The sequence below is a fragment of the Cebidichthys violaceus genome, unplaced genomic scaffold (genome assembly GCF_023349555.1).
Source record: "Cebidichthys violaceus isolate CVI_PGR_0920_01 unplaced genomic scaffold, fCebVio1.0.p SCAF_6, whole genome shotgun sequence".
Taxonomy (NCBI): Eukaryota; Metazoa; Chordata; class Actinopteri; order Perciformes; family Stichaeidae; genus Cebidichthys; species Cebidichthys violaceus.
In genome coordinates this window covers 17,442,494-17,462,165 of record NW_027176816.1, presented here as the reverse complement: position 1 = coordinate 17,462,165, position 19,672 = coordinate 17,442,494, and the positions used below count along the sequence as shown (strand labels likewise).

The following is a 19,672-nucleotide window of genomic DNA, read 5'->3' as shown; positions in this document are numbered from 1 at the left end:
TATTACGACTGTTCGTGTGGTGCTTTACCAGTCGTGAGAGCGCACTGTGGCGTTGCTCCACTAGAAATGCATCCGTCACCTGCTGTAAGGGATTGGGTGTTGCTTTTGACCTTTCTGGAACGATTACGTGTGAGAGAGGATTGGAGATCGAGTGAAGAAGGGACGGTCGAGTTGTTGAAGACTAAATCGAAGTAGGAGTGTGTGTGAGATCTATACATGACTCCTTTGCCTGCAGGGAATCTAGCGCTCGCTGTATTTCTGGGATGGTATATTGTTTTTCAATCACTGCCTTGACTTTGAGGTCACTATGAGTAATGGTACGTGCTTGTTTTGTGTTTTACGTTGGGATATTTTTTGCCAAAGTTTCCTCTCTCGATTCTACCTTTTGAAAAGCGTGTGTATAGCTCGGTAGCATGTTTCCTAAAATAAGTCAAACGCTTGCCTTAACGTCATTGTTTTGCTTGGTATGCAGTTTGTGTGGCGCAGACAATTTTAGATGTCCCATCTGCGATTGCTGAGTTCACTGTACTGTCTTTCAGTCTGTGCCCTGGACTGACCCACTTGAGTGTATGAGTGAGATGGTCTGCTATGTGAATTTGGCAGCAGGTGCAATTTAGTGTGTGCGTCCATATTCTCTCATGGAAGTAGAGATCCAGTATGTTCACCGCCGGTTACTTCACAACCTGACTGCCATTCTGCTGTTGCGCTTGTCTTTTTATTTTATTCCCTGTGTCCATTTTTACCAAATGCATTTGACTGCTTTATGTCACATTTGATTTTTTAGAAATGGAGAACAATTGTTGCTGTGGGCTGTGCGTATTATTTTTTAATGTATTCTAATGATTAGGGTGGAAAGAGGAAGTGCATTGTTTTTCCAAGTTCCTCCTCTGGTTGTGTGACTGTCCCTTCCTTTTGTGTTTTTCAGATGTGTTTGTGGACTGGAAGCAGAATGTCAATGAAGTGACAGTCAGACTGCGCTGTGGGGACGGGGTGCTGAGGACAGAGGACATCAACACAACCTTCACGGATACACACTGCCATGTGTGCTTCCCAGGTCAGTCATTGTAAAGCATGGAACGGAAACAGAAACTACTATGGTGTGTGTGTGTGTGTGTGTGTGTATATATATGTATGTGTATATATATATATATATATATATATATATCTATCACAAAAGAACAGGTACAGTTGCGCATTTGAGTTGGGGGTAGGCCTTGTTGAACTTTGTACCTGTCAAGACTTTGCATGTTAACCACATTTTAACTTAAACGTTGACTGATATTTTGTCTTTTCTGCAATTTTACAATTTATGTTGATCCTGTTCCGCTCTAATAACATCTGTGTGTGTATATATATATGTTTTCATTTTTCAGATGGACGACAGTGGAGCTGCCAGTTGCAGGAGGAAATAGAGGCGTCGTGTAGCAGAGTCCAGTACAAGGAGAAGGGAGGCTTCCTGCATGTCATCATGCACAAGAAGATTCCCTTTCACATCTGGCCTTCGCTTAAGGTGAGTCGCGCAACATAAGATGGTTTTTATTGTACGTACAGGAATGGATTTGTGTTGGTATCTGCACTGATACATGTAGCATTCTTTCATAATATTTTGTTGTTGTCTTGAAAATGTGTCAATTTAGTTACGAGTGACACCTAAGTGGCATTCACACTGTAATGTAACAAAATGTAGTCTTCAGCTCAGTCTCCTTTTGGTTAAATAACAAAATGTTTTTGCCTCTGTATTCTCTGCTTCAGTCCAACAAGAAGGAGAAGGAGGCAGTACCTGCAGAGACTAAAACGGACAAGGAGCTGAAGATGAAGCCTGTTGCCTTGGAGCCATCAGAGAAACCCAAGCTGTCCCAGCCTCAGCCTCCCTCCTCCCCTGCACACAGCGAGTCGAGACGCGGTGGTGGCAAAGCCGAGCGGGGTGTCAAGCGCGGCCTGAAAAACAAACCGCCGTGTGACAAGGTCACCAAGGACTCTGTAGGGGTGAAAGGCGGAGCTAAAGATGGCTCAACCACCACCAGCAAGCCTGTTGGAGTCACGCAAAGCGAGCCTCAGGAACCCAGTGCCAAGCGCACCGTTGTACAGCCGCCCTCAGCCGCCAAGGAGGCCACATCACCAGCCGACAGGGACTCTGTCCCGTCTACAGCCGGCGGTACAGCTCCACACACACACCTGCCCGCTGGTCGGAGCCCACAGACGCAACGCAGAGATGGAGACAACCGAGCAGAGAGACGAGGCAGCGGCCAGGAACAGAAGCCAGGAGCCGCTGGCGCTGCTGGCAGCCATACCAACAGAACTCAGGTGAGAACAGCTGTGACATCTCGGTCGCTTATCAGAACACCTCAGCTGAGTTTCTTTCATTTAGAATGTCAAAAAAAACGTATTTATTAATAGTTTGTATTTTGTGTTTAAATGATATTGATGCGGACACTGTTTAAACATCTGGAGTGCAGAGCTGTCAACTGTAATATTCTGCAACTGAATGATTATTTTCATGACCCATTGATTTGAAAATGCAAAGATATTCATGTTAATACCACAGAAGTGTAAGGAAACATCAAAATGTTCACATTGGAACTTAGCTTCTTGCTTAAAAATTACTTTAATGATCAATTGTTTATTCAAAAAGATGCAGGTTTTCTGTCGATTACTGGGTGAAGTGAGTAGAGTTTGCTTCAGATGTGACTTAGTTTCATTTTGTTCTGTCCTAACACAATATACACAAGAGCAGAACTGCCAAACACCCGCAGTTTATCACTATCACCCTACAATGTGGTTGCTATATAATGTTTCTTAATTATAATGAACTATTATTGAGTAAATGATATTATTAAATGTGGGATAACTAGTCCAGGTTTTTTTACTAAGAAGTATGTGTTTCTAAGAATGACTGAACTCTTTGACAACCTCAACAATAAGAAGAATGTGTGATTATGGGATATTGATGTCACATCTTATCTCAAACTACATAGACCAAAAGTACAGGACTGGAGATTAATCTATTGATAACTTCTTCAAATTATTCAGCACTATGACTGAATAAGATTTCAGCCAATAACACCATCTGGCCTGTCTGGGCTCTGCCTTTTCAAGACACTCATTTTTCCTAAACATCGTCGCAAACACAGCTTCTGAAAATGAACTTACTGCGATTTACAGTTTGTTCACAACAGCTTGTGTGATGAAGAGTGAACCAGACTAGAGATAACTGTTCTGTGTAGTGAGGTGTCTTCTAGTGGTGTGACGATCATAAAGCTCACGGTTCGGATCGGATCAGCACAAACGTAAAAAGGAGCAAGTATAACTTTTACAGATCCCTGATTTTGCTGCTGATACTAATTGATGATCCATATTAACAGATACAGATCCATTTGATGTTTGATCATAGCAGCTGGTCTTCAAGGATCCAGACTTTTTTTTATTTATAATTTAGCCACTTTCCCAAAAATCATTTCAACACCTCTGAAGTCAGTAAACCATCAAACATTCTAAATGTTATCCTTTTAGGTTATTATTTTTTTTCCATAAAAACACCCAATTTAAATGATAAGGAAATAAAAGTTTGTATTTTTATGGATTCAAAAAAATCTAGTCATTAGTAGTTTTGTAAGCTGCTTAGAGTTGGTGTAAACGGGTCATAATTCAATAATTCATCTCTAATATCTATTTATGTTGTTGTGAAAACATCTCCTTCAAATAACTGGATTTATTCAGGTTTCTTACCAAAACTACATTTTACGAGATCACCTGTGAACACACCATGATTACGTTATAATTTACTTTCGCCCAATAATAATAATGTCATCATGGAACTGAACGGAACCTTCCTTCTGTCAATTTAAACACAGATTGGTTGTTGACAATGTAACATTATCAGAGATCGGCGATAAACGATGTCCTGATCACATATTTTACTGAATATTGTCGAATAGTAAAACTTTTCTTTCAAACTGTAATGGTTAACGTTAAACTGTGTCATTAATCCAAACTGTGTAAATACATGCGTGTCGAACCGTGAGGGGGGATCCGTCCAGATCACGGATCGATGGTGGTCCTTTACACCACCAGTGTCTCTTCACAGTACCTGCTGTCAGAACAAGTCAACTTTACAGATGGTTCAGCTCTCATGGAAGAATGACCTGATATCGGTACGGTACATTGCCCTGGTCGGAACGGAAATCAAGTTGTCAGCTCTCCTCTTGATAATTGCAGCAATGAGAGCGAGGAATGTAGTTGTTGAAACCCTGCCAGAGGTGAAGAATTCCTCGAATTGTTCTCTGTAGGATTTGGGGTTTAATTTCTTGTGTCCTTTTCCTGATTCAGGTGGCAGAGAAGCCAAACCAGTCGTCGGACAGCTGTGGAGCAACAGCACATGGCAGCGATAGCCAACCAGCAGCTCCACTCAGCACCGGCGACCGCCTCCAACCTGTCGGCTTCAGCGAAGGAGTGGCCTCTGCCGCTTCTCTAGAGACACGGGGAGATAGAACTGACTCTGAGCCAGAGGAGAAGCCTGTGGAGCAGGAAGCGGAGCAGGATACTGCGATCTGCCAGCAGCTTGAATCAAGAGAGGCGGGTTCGACGCCAGCTGTTGGCGTGGCTGCCATACGAAGCCAGTCACCCGGTCTTGCTCAGAGGCAGGGCAGCTGTGATGGAGAGGAGAAGCGTGACCAGTCGAAGGAGGAGCCTTCTCTGGAAATGAAACAACAGGAAGGTTAGTTGAGAAGGTTTGGGAATAGAGGGGGGGGCCTTTCATTTGATCTCTTCATGTAGAATCTTTGTATAAACAATGTATGTTGATAGATGTAGCAATAAGTATTGAATGTACACAGTCAGGTTTGTTGCTCTTCAGCTTTTTAACACTGCTTTCTTCAATATGTTCAATATGAGTTTGTTGATGCCTGTAATAACTTCCCACAGTCCCAGAGCCGATGGTTAACTTGCAATTTGTGAAGAATGATTCGTACGAGAAGGGCACCGACCTGATGGTGGTTAATGTTTACATGAAGGGGATCTGCAGGGACACGTTGAGGGTCATCTTCAGGGAACAAGACTTCACCCTCATCTTTCAGACAAGGTATTAAATGGCAATATGCTACCATCAAGGAATTGTTATGCCATTTGGGCATGCTTTATGACTTTTAACAACAACCAGTGAATGATCTTTCTGTGTCACCCTTTCACAGTGACACTAACTTTCTGCGGCTTCATTCAGACTGTGGACCAAACACAGTCTTCAAGTGGCAAGTCAAACTCAGGTAATTGTTGCAGTCATTGTTGTCATTTGTCATTTTTTTTTTTTCCTGCCAACAGACCAGTGCTGCATCAGGTCAAACACATGACACCGATAATGTGGTACTCTGTGGCCAAGAACCTGACTTCAACTGGGATCACATTTTAGTGTGTCCCAGTGTTCGCCTTTCAATGCTTTCAAAACTCAGTCCAAATGTATAAAGAGACATTTGTCCTGTGTCACACATCAGGCCGTTCATTAACCATTGGTTGCCCTTCAAAATCAAATCACAACAAAATCTGGGTTTTCAAAGAGGGTTGATTTAAAAAGTTCCTCCAAAGGTGCAACATTTAATGTTCGATCATTTCCACTCGTATGAGATAATTAAGGTGGTGAACATGCTTAGTGTCATAATTCATCCTTGGGTGCGACAACTAACCGGCTCTGCTACATAGATTAATTCAATCGTTTCAGATTTACAAGTTCAGGCTGGTTTTGTGGATTTGGAGCTAGTCATGATTAAACGTTTAGGTTTCTATGTAAAGACCTGTGGAGCTAACATTAGCACAGTATGTTAGCACATCGTTAACTACCGTTAGCCCTTCTATGCTACGCTAGCTACTGAAGGTATACTGAATGTAAACACATGCTGCTTTTGCTTTTGAATAATTGTGGGGAAAAAAACACCGACCGGCTTTACAGGAACAGTGTTCCTTAAATTCATTGTCTTCTGTCTGGATCGCCGGGTGGTGTGATGGTCCACTTTGACTCTGTGATCTGTAGCTTCTGTCTTTATCCTTTTAACCTGTTTTCACTGCTGAATCAGTTTGACATCCTGGATGAATCCTTCAAATGTATTTGAAGACCCTTCTGTCTGTTTCTCTCTGAAGTGGCTTTTATTTTATTCTTTTTCAAAAATGAGCTGATGTTTATACAGGAAGTGCAGTTAGTGACAGTGTGAGCTCCATATTATCTCTGACTGCTTGGTGGTGTAGCAGCAGAGGGCGAAGGGTCAATTGAGATGTTTTAATGTCTTTAAATCATTCATAATGTTAAAATAAATATCAACCTCAGTGGGTTAAACTCTGACCGTCTCTCTCTCTCTCTCTCTCTCTCTCTCTCTCTCTCTCTCTCTCTCTCTCTCTCTCTCTCTCTCTCTCTCTCTCTCTCTCTCTCTCTCTCTCTCTCTCGTGCCTCAGGAACCTGATCCAGCCTGAGCAGTGCAGCTACTCCTTCACTCCGTCCCGACTGGACATCACCCTGAAAAAGAGGCACAGCCAGCGCTGGGGGGGTCTGGAGGCCCCCGCCCCACAAGGTCTGCTGCCAAGCTTCTACTTGTAAACACTATGCGGTTATAGATTTTTTTTCTTTTTTTTCTTCTTTTTTTTTTCTTTTTTTTTTATGTCCCAAGTGTGGTGAAATTTGATTCTCTTGTTCGTAATGTCCATCACAAACATGAATTTGAAATCACGTGGTCTTAAAGTCATGTACAGTATATACACCTAGACAAAAACTTTTAAACAATATACTTGGATGAGCAGGTGGCCTGGATACCTGTGTTTCTATAAGAAGTCATACTCGTGTGTTTTTACTGTGTGTGTCTGAGGCAAATGTATGCGTTCTTTAGGGTAGCTCTCAATGACAGGAATTTGAGCTCTGTAACTTAGCTGGTAAGTAGATATGGGTGCCAGTCTATCCTGCCAGCCTTATGTGGCCTCCAGACTGTGACACCCAATGCATGGTGTCCTTGAGAGCTCATGAAATAGTTCTAAATGGGACTACAGAAGATTGCAGCAACTGCTTTCCAATAAGTTTCTTGGTAAAAAAATTTGGGTAAGAGTTGTGTAATTGGCTTCAAATTAGCAGAAAAATACATAGGAGAGTGTTCAATTGGTGGTTAGTCTAAAACTTTCTATAATAAATTCATACTGAATATATGTATTTACTTGGGTTTGAATGGAGCTTCCTTGAAGGAAATTCCAGTTGTTCCTATAATTAGTACTAAATGACAAACGATTAAGCAAGGAGTCTGTCTGTATGTCCTTTGCATATCTGCGCTCATCCTTTCTAACACAGTGTACTTCTATTTACTGAACTCTATTTTAAGGTGGAGCTTATTTTAATTGTTATATTTTGTGAGTAAAATGTGGTAACCAGTAACATTTTTCTATCAAGTAAATTTAGTACTACAGTATTTTCCTCTGAGGTAGAAGTACACAGTAAGTCGTAGCTGAGTTGCTTATTTTTTATGTGCTTTTGAGGCCTTTTGTAAGTTATTACAGGGTACAATGAGTTAGAATAGTAACATGATTCAATATTTTTCATATCTAAACATCATAATAAATCTATAGCTGTTGGGACTCTTTAGTTTGGGAGTCCTGGGAAAGCAGCAAGCGGCAACACCACAGGTTAAACATTCTGCCCGTTCTGAACAGCCGTGTTTTTAACTGTGTAAATGGCTTTAATTCTATGATGTGATTTCAAATAATGGCAAAGTAATTTTTCTAAAGTGTGCCCTAATGAAAAGGCTTTAAATTCCTTATGTTATACAGTTTACACATATTCATGTCCAGTTACGTGTTGTAGACCTTCGTCTTCTATACACAAGCCCCATTCTCCTCTGTTTAAGGTGCAGTGGGTGGCGCCAAGGTCGCTGTTCCCTCCAGCCCTTCCTGCATGGAGAAGAGCCAGCCAGGCAGTAGCCAGCACAGCCTGCCAGCCAAGGAGGAGCCCCCGAGGGTCGGGGAGGAGAAACCCAAGCCCCCTAAGGCCTCATCCAGAGTGGAGGATTGCGGTCTGGACAATGTGGCTCCTCGCAGTGTCTCTGAGCATGTTGCTATCAGCAAGCCAGAGCCCCCTGTTACCACGGTGAGCAGAAAGATACATAATCATGTAAACTTGATGTTTGGATAGTTGTTTAAGGAAACAAACTCAAATAAGATCTATGTTGCAGTGTAGTCCAATAACTAGAAGTCCGAATCTGAATGGTTCTAATTGGTAGAATCGGTGTGAACATCTTTCCTCTCTCAGCCTAAACCTACCTGCATGGTGCAGCCCATGACCCATGCACTCCCTGCCAGCAACGAGCGCCATGAAGAAGAGGAGGAGAAGAAGGTGTGCCTGCCTGGTTTTACAGGATTGGTCAACCTCGGCAACACCTGCTTCATGAACAGTGTCATCCAATCCCTGTCCAACACCAGAGAACTCAGGGACTACTTTCATGGTAAAAAGCGTTTGTTTGGGTCTGACTTATATCATAAGTACCTTCAAATTAGTACAGCTTACATTGTAATGTAGACCAAATGCATAATTTATTGCACGGTTTTATTCTTCCGCTAAAGACGTTAGGTAACCTGTTATGTTGCAGGGTGGATTTTTATTCTGCTTATATATGTGTTATATTGGCAGCCTCTGCTTGCAGATAGTCCTAATGAAGTCTAACATAAACACAAAAGCGGTGCCAAGTGGCCCACAGGAGCAGATTTAATGAAGACTCAGTAACTTTCTGTAGTTTTTATCTGAATATGCCCCAATACTGTAGTTTCTGCTGTGGAAGCATTTAAAACATTAAAATGATTGCTGCCAAATCTAGGTCACTTTAGTACGGTGGATTAGGGCCATTGTAGGTAAAAAAAACAACAACACTGTACCAAGCTGGGAAAGGGGGGTAATGTTCCAAGAAAAAACACACCACAAAAAATGAACTTGAATATTTGCTGAGATTAAAGTCCCAAATTTGCAGATATGGAAAGAACATGAAGGGAAAAGCCGGGATGTATCTTCTAGGATCTTTGTCCCGCTCAGCTGCTATCGCCACCTTAAGGACATTACTTACAATAGCAGCTGGCGTTGCCACGGTTCTGCAGTGTTTAACGGTGGCGTTTGTGGTGTGGTGATGTTGAGTCAACCTTGCAAAGTGAAGCGATGTGATTCCTTGATAAATGAAAACAACATCTCTACGTTTTTTTACTTTTTTCTGTAAATGTGCAACTTAAATCTCAGAAATAGTTTTTTTCTTGAAATTGTTACCCCCCTCCCGCAACATTAGCTGATTAAAATACATGTTGTATATAAAAATACAAAGGACTATATGGATTTATTTTTTACAGTTATTATAGCAATAACCAAACCCAGGGAGGAGCCATTCTTCCAACGTGCACTAAGGCCAAGTTAAATGTTTTAAAACAAATGAAAGGTTTACTTGAAGAAGTTTTAGTTTCTGTGTTTTTAAATACTTTTTGCTTGATTCCACATAAAGTCATTCCAAGGTGGTTTTACACTGCTGATTTCCATGCTTGTGACGTCTGGTTCAGTTACCTCATGGGTGTTTCTGTGCCCCGGCAGATCGAGCATTCGAAGCAGAAATCAACTGCAATAATCCGCTGGGGACAGGAGGCAGGCTAGCCATTGGCTTTGCTGTGCTGCTCAGGGCCCTTTGGAAAGGAACACATCATGCCTTCCAACCCTCAAAACTCAAGGTATGCAGAGATTTTTCATGTCAAATATGTACCAAATCTTTCTTATTTGCTGTAGTTACCAAGAACTGTTTTACTTTTGGAGGTGTTCGATCTGTCTGCATGGATCACATCTGGGAATTGTTCCGAATATTTAAATTTCTTCTCCTCCTCTTCTTTGTCATTTGTTTGCAACCTTGTAGGCAATTGTGGCCAGTAAAGCCAGCCAGTTCACAGGTTACGCCCAGCACGATGCCCAGGAATTCATGGCTTTCTTGCTGGACGGGCTCCACGAGGACTTGAACCGCATCCAGAATAAACCTTACACAGAGACGGTGGACTCTGACGGGCGGCTTGATGAGGTTTATTGAAATAACAAACTTCCGTTCTTCCCACGGTGTAGTCGAGCCTGGGCCTGATGGTGTGTTTGGTCTGTTGCTGCAGGTGGTGGCTGAGGAGGCATGGCAGAGGCACAAGATGAGAAATGACTCCTTTATAGTGGACCTCTTCCAAGGCCAGTTCAAGTCCAAGCTTGTCTGCCCCACATGCTCCAAGGTAACACACAAACACTTTCCACAAAATGTTTTACTCTCTTAAAGGTAAATGCTTTTAAATGTTTGCCTTGTTTTGGTGATGACTAACCTACTTCCTGTCTCTCTTCTTCTGGCTCAGGTGTCCATCACCTTTGACCCTTTCCTCTACCTGCCCGTGCCCTTGCCCCAGAAACAAAAGGTGCTCTCAGTTTTCTACTTTGCCAAGGAGCCTCATAAAAAACCCGTCAAGGTGAGATGAAGCAACCAGTCTCCACTAAAACACTTAAACTACCCACAGTGTCAATTGAAATGTGGCTTTGCTTTGTTTTGAGAAAATGTAAAGATGTCTTCCATGTGACCCACTCTCTAAGGCTTCATGTATATGTGTGTCTCAGTTTTTAGTGAGCGTGAGCAAGGAGAACTCCAGCACTGCTGAAGTCCTCGAATCCATCTCCAGGAATGTCAGGGTCAAACCAGAGAACCTCAGACTGGCAGAGGTTTGTCAGGACTTCATTCTCCGACAGAAATTTAGAATAAGTTTCCCGTTTTCTGAACTCATTACAGAGGCTTTCCCAAATCGTTTATTCCCTAATGTTGACATTCAAATTCTAAATCATCTTCTTTTTTGCATTTCTATTCATTCTGTTTAAATCGGGTATTTCTGCACAGTTGGAGGTATAGATCAGGCTACACTAGTCAGTGTTTCATTCTGCAGTTGAGTAATTATGACCACTGCAGCTAAAATGTTAGACGGATGAAGTTGTATGTACCGGCTAAAGGTGGTTAATAGTATTATACTATTTGTAGAATTAAATTCCGTACGACTGTTTTTAACGAATGTGATGGAAAGCTTTCCAATAACTCCAGACTGTTGATAAGTCCAAAGGTCAAAAATGACAGATAAGAGATAGATGTAGTCCTTCACAACATGTTCACAACATGTTTTTATCGAACCACATATAATCTTTCACTGCGGTCATAAAAACAGTTTTGCTCTCCTGCTTGCCCCACACTAAGGGAGGCTAACACTGACGAGGCATATTCATAAAAGGAAGTTGAATTAAATCAAAGAAGACTGACTCATTTAATCTGATGAATCACTTTATTCTAATCGATTCTATTTGAGGCTTTTTTTTTTTTTTTTTTTCTTTTATAAAATATGACAACTGACATTCAAAGCTTCATTAGAAAAACTCCATAGAAGCTTTGTATGTAAAACAATGACATTCAGTACAGCTCAAACTCATTTAGTGGGTGGTGAACCAAATGGAATCCTGATAGATTCAGATCAATGCCGATCAGTGGTGGTCATTGAATACTGTTCACCAGCAGGAATAGAACAATGAGAGATAACTGCACTAAGGACACTTGAGGACAAAACTACACTCGTTTGTTTCCTCTCAGGTGGGGAAGAACCGCTTCCAGCGCATGTTCTTGCCATCCCATTCCCTGGACATGGTGTCCTCCTCTGACATGTTGTTCTGCTTTGAGGTGCTTTCTAAAGACATGGCCAAAGAGAGAGTGGTCGTGCTCCGAGTGCAGCAGGTAATAAAATAAACAAACTTTTACATTTCTACAGTGTATTAATACGCCAGTGTCTTCAGATATTGAGAGGAGTTTCTTTGCCCTCTGTCTGTCCTACAGAGACTTCAGGTCCCTAATATCCCCATCTCAAAGTGTGCCGCCTGCCTGAAGCCTCCAGTGTCTGAGGAAGACAAGCTGAAGCGGTGCACTCGCTGCTACCGGGTCGGCTACTGCAATCAGTGAGTTCTAGTAAATGCTGTCTCAGCCTTGCTTGTTAGAAACCTATTTGTAGGGGGGGGGGGATTTAAATGTATACTAAGGCCTTTTGTCATTTTATTCTTAAATTGAATGCGTTAACTTTTCTATGACCATGTTAACTCCCTTCCCAGAGTGTGTCAGAAGACCCACTGGCCCAATCACAAGGGTCTGTGTCGACCCAACACGGAGAACGTGGGCCTGCCCTTCCTGGTCAGCGTGCCGGAGTCCCGGCTCTCCTATGCCCGTCTCACCCAGCTGCTAGAGGGTTACTCCAGGTACACTGTCTGACTCGCAGTCCTCGGTGCTCATCATCATTTAGAATAGAACGTGGCCCACACACATTACAGTCAGGATAGCCTAGTAAGATGGAAGGAGAAGCCAGAAGTGTTCCTGATTACATATCTGAACACGGCCCAAGATGCTGAAACACACAGTTCATTGTATGTTCTTTCACCTCCATTTTAAAAGAAAGACGATCACAAAACACAACTCATTCTATTATTACCTATTTTAAACGTATTACAACATGGACAGAGCTGGTAGCAGCTAGCTGCTTCTTTTTTTTTTGTCCATCTCACACTAGTGGAAGTGGAAGGAACATTTTTAGTCAGATGTCAACAAGTGCTGTTTTTCTTTTGCTGCACTGAAAGAAAATATTCAAGCGATGCTTTTATCAGCAATGGATTATAATGGTCATATTTTATTTATGCATGCAAGTTCATCTTCTGTGAAAATATTAGATTCATTATATACGATCATGCTGAATTACGATTTGTCTCTGATTTGGGTTTCAACTAGATCCTTTTTTTAAGCATGCCGTATTTATAAAAACAGGACTTTTCGTATCTTTTGAGCACTGAATACTGAACACTTATGGCAATTTGTTTTCTCTATTTATTCAGCATCAGGCAAGTAACATGTCACATCTACTAGTATATTCAGTGGAGATGAAAAAGTTCATGTCAGTTCAAGATCACTGTAAGGAATCTGTCACTTCAAATGCAGTGACTGTTGATGTGATCTGCCCGATGTCTCTCTGTGGACAGGTTTTCCGTCAACGTGTTCCAGCCTCCTTTCCAGTCGGGCAGGACATCCCCCGAAACATCCCAGTGCCGGGTTGACCTCCCCCCAATGCCAGCAGGCACTCCTGAGGGTCTTGGACCAGGAGATGAGGCCATGGGTGGCAGTGGTACTGTTGGAGCAGAGAGTCCCTCTCTGCTGCCTGAAGCAGAGTATGCTCAGGCCTCGGCCCTCCACTCTGGGCAGTCGGACTCCCTCTCCTCCTCCCAGACTTCCCTCTCCACCACGCGAACTGCCGATTCTGGATTTTCTGAGACGATCTCCTCCACCTCCTGCGGTCCTCTGGACCCTCATGCTGAAAAAGAGACGTCATGTGAGAAGGCAGTGCGGCCGGAAGGTAATGTCATATCTGCTATTGTGCAGATGCTCCAGTGTTTCTGTGACAGTTATTTTTTGTCTCTACGTCCCTTTTGTTCCTTATTCTTTGCCACTTCATTGCAGCTGCAGTAACGGGGTATCAGCATCCGAGTGAATCAGCATCAGGTCATGCCAGTCAGTTCTACATAGCTCTGCTGGACTCAGACAACAAGGAGCAGAGGCTGGATGAGAAAGGTACGGCCAGAATTGTCCTCAGCACTGATATTCAGTTAGATTCCTAGTTTCCATGCTCAAAATTGTGTGCTCATTTTTAATGTCAGAGAACTGTTGATCTAATGTTACTCTATAGTAATGTTAAAGACCATAGTTTGGGGTGTATTCCACTATGTAACAATATGTAGAGAGGTTATCTCGTAACTGATAGAAGCTTTTTCCTCTGTAAGGCAAGTTTATTGATGCAGCACGTTTCAGCAACAAGGCAATTTAAAGTGCTTTACAAAAAACATCGAAAGGCAAAGTGCAACAGACATTATAGAAGGACATTTAAATACAATTTAAAAACAATTAAGAACTAAGATAATACAAAATAAAGAAATAACTCAAATATAATACATATTACAAGTTACAGTGCAGTGTAAGAAATTCTTTTTTATAAAATGGCAAACACAAAAGTCTTCCGTCTGGATTTAAAAGAATTGAGAGTTGCAGCGAACCTGGATTGTTCCTTATGTGGCAGAAGATAGGAAATGTATTTTAGCCAGAAACCTGTCAGTGCTCTTTATACACCAACAGTTGTATTTTCAAATCAATCCTTTGTTGGACAGGAAGCCGGTGTAAAGACCTCAGAACTGAAGTGATGTGATCCGCTTTCTTGATCTTAGTGAGGACTTGAGCAGCAGCATTATGAATCAGCTGCAGCTGTCTAATCACATTTTTAGGAAGACTTGTAAAAACACTGTTACATTATTTAAGTCAAATTTATATAAATTAAGTTTTTCTGAAAGCTGCTGAGACATAAGTCAGTTAATCCTTTATATATGTTTAAGGTGATAGTAGGCTGACTTTGTAATTCAGCTCTGAGTCCATGACTAAACCCAGATTTTTTTTAACATTGCCGATTAGACATTCCTCCTCGACTCCAAAAACAACGACCCCAGTTGATCTGTTCAATGCACTTGTTCAGTGCTTGTATTGGACCATAGTTCTCTGGGGATATGGTTATGTGAATTTGTGTGTGGTCTGCATAACTATGGTAACTTATTTTATTGTTTTCCACAGTGGATGCATGTAGGCCTAGATGATAAACAGAAGCGGCCCCAGAATTAAGCTAATTAGGGAACTCCTCATGTCATATTTGTCCAATCAGATGTGTAATTACCTGTAGACACAAAGCAGTCCCTGTTCTTTTAAGGAGGATTCAACCCGGTTAAGTACTGTGCCAGAAAGTCCCACCAGTACTGTTAGTTCAGATTGTACTTGAGGAAATAAATAAAGTCCAACACAACAGCACACTGTTTTTCTCCATCCCTCCCCTTCCCCCTCTGCAGAGGACCTTCTGGCGGACCTCCCTGAAGACACAAAGCTGGAGCTGGTGTGGAAAAACAACGAGCGTCTGAAGGAGTACGTCCTGGTGAGCTCCAAAGAGCTGGAGTATGAGGAGGACCCCGGCTCTCTGAGTGAGACAGCCAGAGCGGGACACTTCACCCTGGAGCAGTGCCTCAACCTCTTCACAAGGCCAGAGGTGCTGGCACCAGAGGAGGCATGGTAGGGAGCTTCATGTTGTGATTGCTGTCTCTAGCGTTCTGGTTTCTTCCTTGTTTCCTGTTTGTGGTTGCATTCATACCACTTTTTTGGTTAAATATATTAAAACTTAAGAGCATTTCTTAAATTGTTGGCCAGATGGAAAATGATTAATAGCATTGGGACACTACTACTCTCTAAATAATAATTCAGAAACCTGTGACGGTTTTCCTCAAAAGTGACCTCACATGATAGGTAATGAGCCCAAAATAGAGACTGTGGCAACATCTGATAGCAGGCAAGCTGGTTGTTGCTCATGATGGGAAGATGAGACTAACTGACAGAATGAGGCCAAACTGTAGTCTGGACAGTGGATATTACCACTGAAATTAACAACTGTAACAAGCAGTTTCTCTCACGATTATTTTCTTGGTCTATAGAATATCATAAAACCTTAAACCACAAGTGTACGTCTTCACATTGTTTGTTTTTTCCAACCAAAGCTTGGATATTCACAATACAATGATATAGAACAGATGAGCTGTAAAGCTTCTCTGTATTTTTTAATTGCATCAGTATAATTAAAGATCATTTTACTGTTGACTAATCATTTGAAGTGTATTTCCAGTTTGTAAATAAAACTTATAAAATATAAGTTATGCTGTGGAGGACTTAATGTATTCATTTTCTATTTGTTGCCCTTTAGGTTGAAAGATAACAGGACCTAGTCTAGGACTAGGAGGAGTCTAGGTTTATTGAGAATAGTTTTGGTGCAGACGCAGAACCTTTTTTTTTTTTTTTTTTTGTCTGTTTTAGGTACTGTCCAAAGTGCCAGCAGCACCGAGAGGCCTCCAAGCAGCTGCTGCTGTGGCGTCTGCCCAACGTTTTGATCATCCAGCTCAAACGCTTCTCCTTCAGGAGCTTCATCTGGAGAGACAAGATCAACGACATGGTTGACTTTCCTGTCAGGTAAATGCAAAGTCGACGTTCCACCGCGTATCGATCTGCAGCACACCACTTATTCACATTTACTTTAAAGGAACAGTGTGTAAGATTTAGTGGCATCTAGTGGTTTGTTGCAGCTTGCAACCAACTAAATGCCCTTCTGCTCAGAACACTATTAGAAGTCATTTATAATTTAGATGTAACTTAATATTGTTTCTAGAGCAGCAACAGTAATGTTTACAACAACACAGTCACGATATAAAGTCATTAATATCTCACGGGAAACAAATTTGGCGGATTGCACATGCTGTGCCTTTGTAAACAAAGCAGCGGTGACAGCCGGTTGAATCAGGTTTCACTTTAATTCACATGTTTGTGCTTGTTGCACAGATGTAGTGATCAAGTATTGGCTTTTTACCCACTGGGTGGGTGGGTGGGTAGTTGGAGGAGCTCATCCTGACAGAGAGCAGAGCAAACAGCTTGATAATAAATAACATTAAATAGCACCAGTAACGTTGTTGCCCCCTAAATGCTACACACTGTTCCTTTAATGTAAAAAGATGTGATATTTTTTACTTGCAAAACATTAAACCCTCATGCAGTACTTGTAGCACAGTGTCCTCTCGATTTGACAACACAGCCTCTAATATCATCCTGTCTTGTAGGAATCTGGATCTCAGTAAGTTCTGTATTGGCCAGAAGGATGAGATGCAACAGCCCCCCATCTACGACTTGTATGCCGTCATCAACCACTATGGAGGAATGATAGGAGGCCACTACACGGCCTACGCTCGGCTGCCAAGTGACAAGAACAGCCAGCGCAGCGATGTTGGTGAGTCACGGAGGTTTATTCCCACCTGTATATGTATTTCTGAGTGTTTTTCTCCTACATGTCAACCACCCCGTCTCCAACCTCTCTTCCCTTCCTCCTCCATCCTCCCTGTCCCACAGGCTGGCGTCTGTTCGATGACAGCACGGTCACCATGGTGGAGGAGAGTCAGGTGGTGACGCGCTACGCCTACGTCCTGTTCTACCGACGACGGAACTCGCCCGTGGAGAGGCCGCCGCGCTTCCTCAGGCCCGAGTCGCCCACGTCTGCAGGAGCTACTGCCAGCCAGGTGAGGGCGCCGCAACACTAAGAGAGGGAGGATCACACCATGAGGCTTTTTTTTTTTACTTTGAGATGTAGTAGCCAGGGTAAAAATATTCCTTGGCTAATTCACATTTGAGTGAGATGTTAATCCCTAATATTCCTTTAATTTTCATAATTTCCCCCTGTACATACATCATGTTCTGCTCGCAACGTTCATGGTGATCAGAATCCAATTTACCAGGTTACTAAAAGCATCACTAGCTCTTTATGATGCTAGTGTCAAGTGTGGAAGTGTAGTCAAGGCTCAAATGGATTAGCTTGGGGTGAGGTGTTTTGGGAAAATAACCAAACTGCAGCATCACTGTTGACGCAATGCAAGTGTTCCTCACCTGTGACAACGGTATTAAAGTAGTTTGCCGATGCATCCCGGTAAAGTGAGGGCGTCGCATGTGTTTGCTCTACATGATGAAGAGTCAGATTGTTCCTGCCATGTTGAAAAATGACTCCAAATACTTCACCAGACATTGTGCATTTTGAAAGTATGTATTTGAATGCAACAAAAACTGCAAAGTGTTAACAATCCACCTGTCATGGGGTTTGGGAAATTGATAAATGTGTTTGCGACTAAACAGCAATTAGCAGTATTTGTCGGGTCCTATGAGAGAAGCCCAAGTGTCTCTTTTCAATTAGTTTTGACAGGATCTCCTGCTGTGAGGTGCTTTAATAACTACAGCCCAGTGGGTTCATAATGGAGAGATTCTTCACTTAGGTAGTCGGTTCATTTTAGCTCAACAAAGCTCAGCCGTCAGGCAGCATCAGCATCTTCAGATGTTTAATTTTTTGACGCTTCAGCGGAGTGCGCTGCTGATTTCTGCTCAGTGTGAGAGCTGTGAAAGGTGCTCAACATCTGCTCGTCTATGTGGAGTCAAGAGGTTCACTGGGAGAAAATTGCAGAGCGCGATCTCTTTCCCTCTCGATGTCTCTGTTCTCTGCCTCTCTGAAGATGCTCTTCAAGTTCTGTATCCAGATGAGATCTTACCGTCTCTACCGAAGTTAAACAAATGCTGTGCTCTGTTTTTTAAGTTACATATTTTTTTTTTTTTATCACATAGGTTGTCAGATGCTGATATTGACACAAGTCTGTATGTGATTTTATGGGATAAAAGGGATGAATGGGTCATCTGTTCAACCGTGGATTCACGTCTTTTTTAGTTATTTCAAGTGTATTAACGTTTCTATCAGTTTTGCAGCAAATGTTTTTTAGCCAACAATTTTTTCTGATATGTATCATGTTGGTAAGTTTTGTAGTGTATTTGGGTGAAACCCTCATCTTACATGGGATTTGGCAGGAAAAGGCTTGAGAACAGCTAAGACGTTCTTGTACTTGATGAACTCAACTGTGCGTTTACTTTTAAATCATGTGATTTTACTCCACTCAAAGCAAGCCTCTCAAACTGTCCCAGTTTGTCCCTAAACTATCAAACAGAGAAAGCATGTCGTTAGCTTGTTACACGTCAGCGTTGATCTGAAACTATGGGGTAGACTGGCTGAATGTTTCTAAATGTAATCATAGCATTTGTTAGACAACGCCTGTTCCCAGAAGCTGACACCGGTTTCCGCCAATCGCAGGCCTCTCTAATTTGGCGGGAACTGGAGGAAGAAGAGGAGGGGCTCTACGAAGGCCCCCGCGGACCGTCCCGCTCTGCGCCGCGGAGGCGTCAGACGCCGAGGGACCGAGCCGAGGGAGACGAAGGGTCGGTGCGACGGCACCGCAGGCAGAAGACGTCGGACTATCCCGACGACGACTGCGTGCGCTATTTTGTTCTGGGCACCTTGGCAGCCGTGTTTGCTCTGTTCATCAACTTGGTCTACCCTCTGCTTAACAAAGCCAACTGGACCTGAGCGGGGCCTCCTGTGTGACTTGCATTCAGAAGTATGAATGTGAGGTTTGATAGGAACATTTGGAAGAGGCAGTTCAAGTTTAACACCGCTCCTCTTATGGAACAAACGACTGAGTCGTCCGTCGGTCTTCAGCGAGTAGAATGATTCTACACAACACTACATCACTTAGTGTTTGTCTAACTTTACATGGCTTAACCCTTTAAAGTACTACTAAGGATGCACCAATCGGACCTTTTCAGTCCTGATACAGAGTACTGATCCCTCACCGGTGTTTGATATATCAGCTTTATGCCTCACTGTGTGGAAGAGACTGGGATCATTCTTTATATGCATCAGGCTTAAATTAAACATTGATATCCTAACTTTGTAAAACAAAATGTAACAAATACATACATAGGTGTAAATGTACTGAATTTATATTAATACCATAAATTGCACACAAGCTATTTTGTAAAAAATGAAACAAAATCGTCAAATGTAACAGGAGTTAAAGTTCAAGTTTAAACCTTTTTAATGAAGCAACACGTTGGTAAAGTATCGGTATCGGTGCATCTCTACGCACTACATTCCACATTAGAAGACACTGAGGAAA

At 42.3% G+C, this 19,672-nt stretch overlaps 1 protein-coding gene across 4 annotated transcripts in view; it reads left to right on the top strand.

Moving 5' to 3' along the window:
- The window catches only part of usp19 (ubiquitin specific peptidase 19), a 29,218-nt gene that overhangs the window by 5,242 nt on the left and 4,304 nt on the right, over positions 1-19,672 (top strand). The window contains exons 3-26 of one of the 4 annotated variants that reach the window (XM_068733820.1): positions 926-1,054; positions 1,374-1,510; positions 1,753-2,304; positions 4,327-4,714; positions 4,921-5,077; positions 5,187-5,258; positions 6,433-6,548; positions 7,869-8,101; positions 8,264-8,456; positions 9,578-9,711; positions 9,891-10,049; positions 10,132-10,242; positions 10,360-10,470; positions 10,616-10,717; positions 11,625-11,765; positions 11,865-11,983; positions 12,134-12,277; positions 13,049-13,419; positions 13,524-13,634; positions 14,948-15,164; positions 15,957-16,109; positions 16,751-16,917; positions 17,037-17,203; positions 18,808-19,672. The exon at positions 18,808-19,672 is cut by the window's right edge and continues 2,379 nt beyond it. In XM_068733820.1, coding sequence (XP_068589921.1) covers positions 926-1,054; positions 1,374-1,510; positions 1,753-2,304; positions 4,327-4,714; positions 4,921-5,077; positions 5,187-5,258; positions 6,433-6,548; positions 7,869-8,101; positions 8,264-8,456; positions 9,578-9,711; positions 9,891-10,049; positions 10,132-10,242; positions 10,360-10,470; positions 10,616-10,717; positions 11,625-11,765; positions 11,865-11,983; positions 12,134-12,277; positions 13,049-13,419; positions 13,524-13,634; positions 14,948-15,164; positions 15,957-16,109; positions 16,751-16,917; positions 17,037-17,203; positions 18,808-19,080 — 4,457 coding nt within the window. In that variant the 3' untranslated portion in view covers positions 19,081-19,672. Of the gene's footprint in view, positions 1-925; positions 1,055-1,373; positions 1,511-1,752; positions 2,305-4,326; positions 4,715-4,920; positions 5,078-5,186; positions 5,259-6,432; positions 6,549-7,862; positions 8,102-8,263; positions 8,457-9,577; positions 9,712-9,890; positions 10,050-10,131; positions 10,243-10,359; positions 10,471-10,615; positions 10,718-11,624; positions 11,766-11,864; positions 11,984-12,133; positions 12,278-13,048; positions 13,420-13,523; positions 13,635-14,947; positions 15,165-15,956; positions 16,110-16,750; positions 16,918-17,036; positions 17,204-18,807 lie in introns of all 4 variants that reach the window. The other 3 variants (XM_068733819.1, XM_068733822.1, XM_068733821.1) reach the window with 3 other exon arrangements.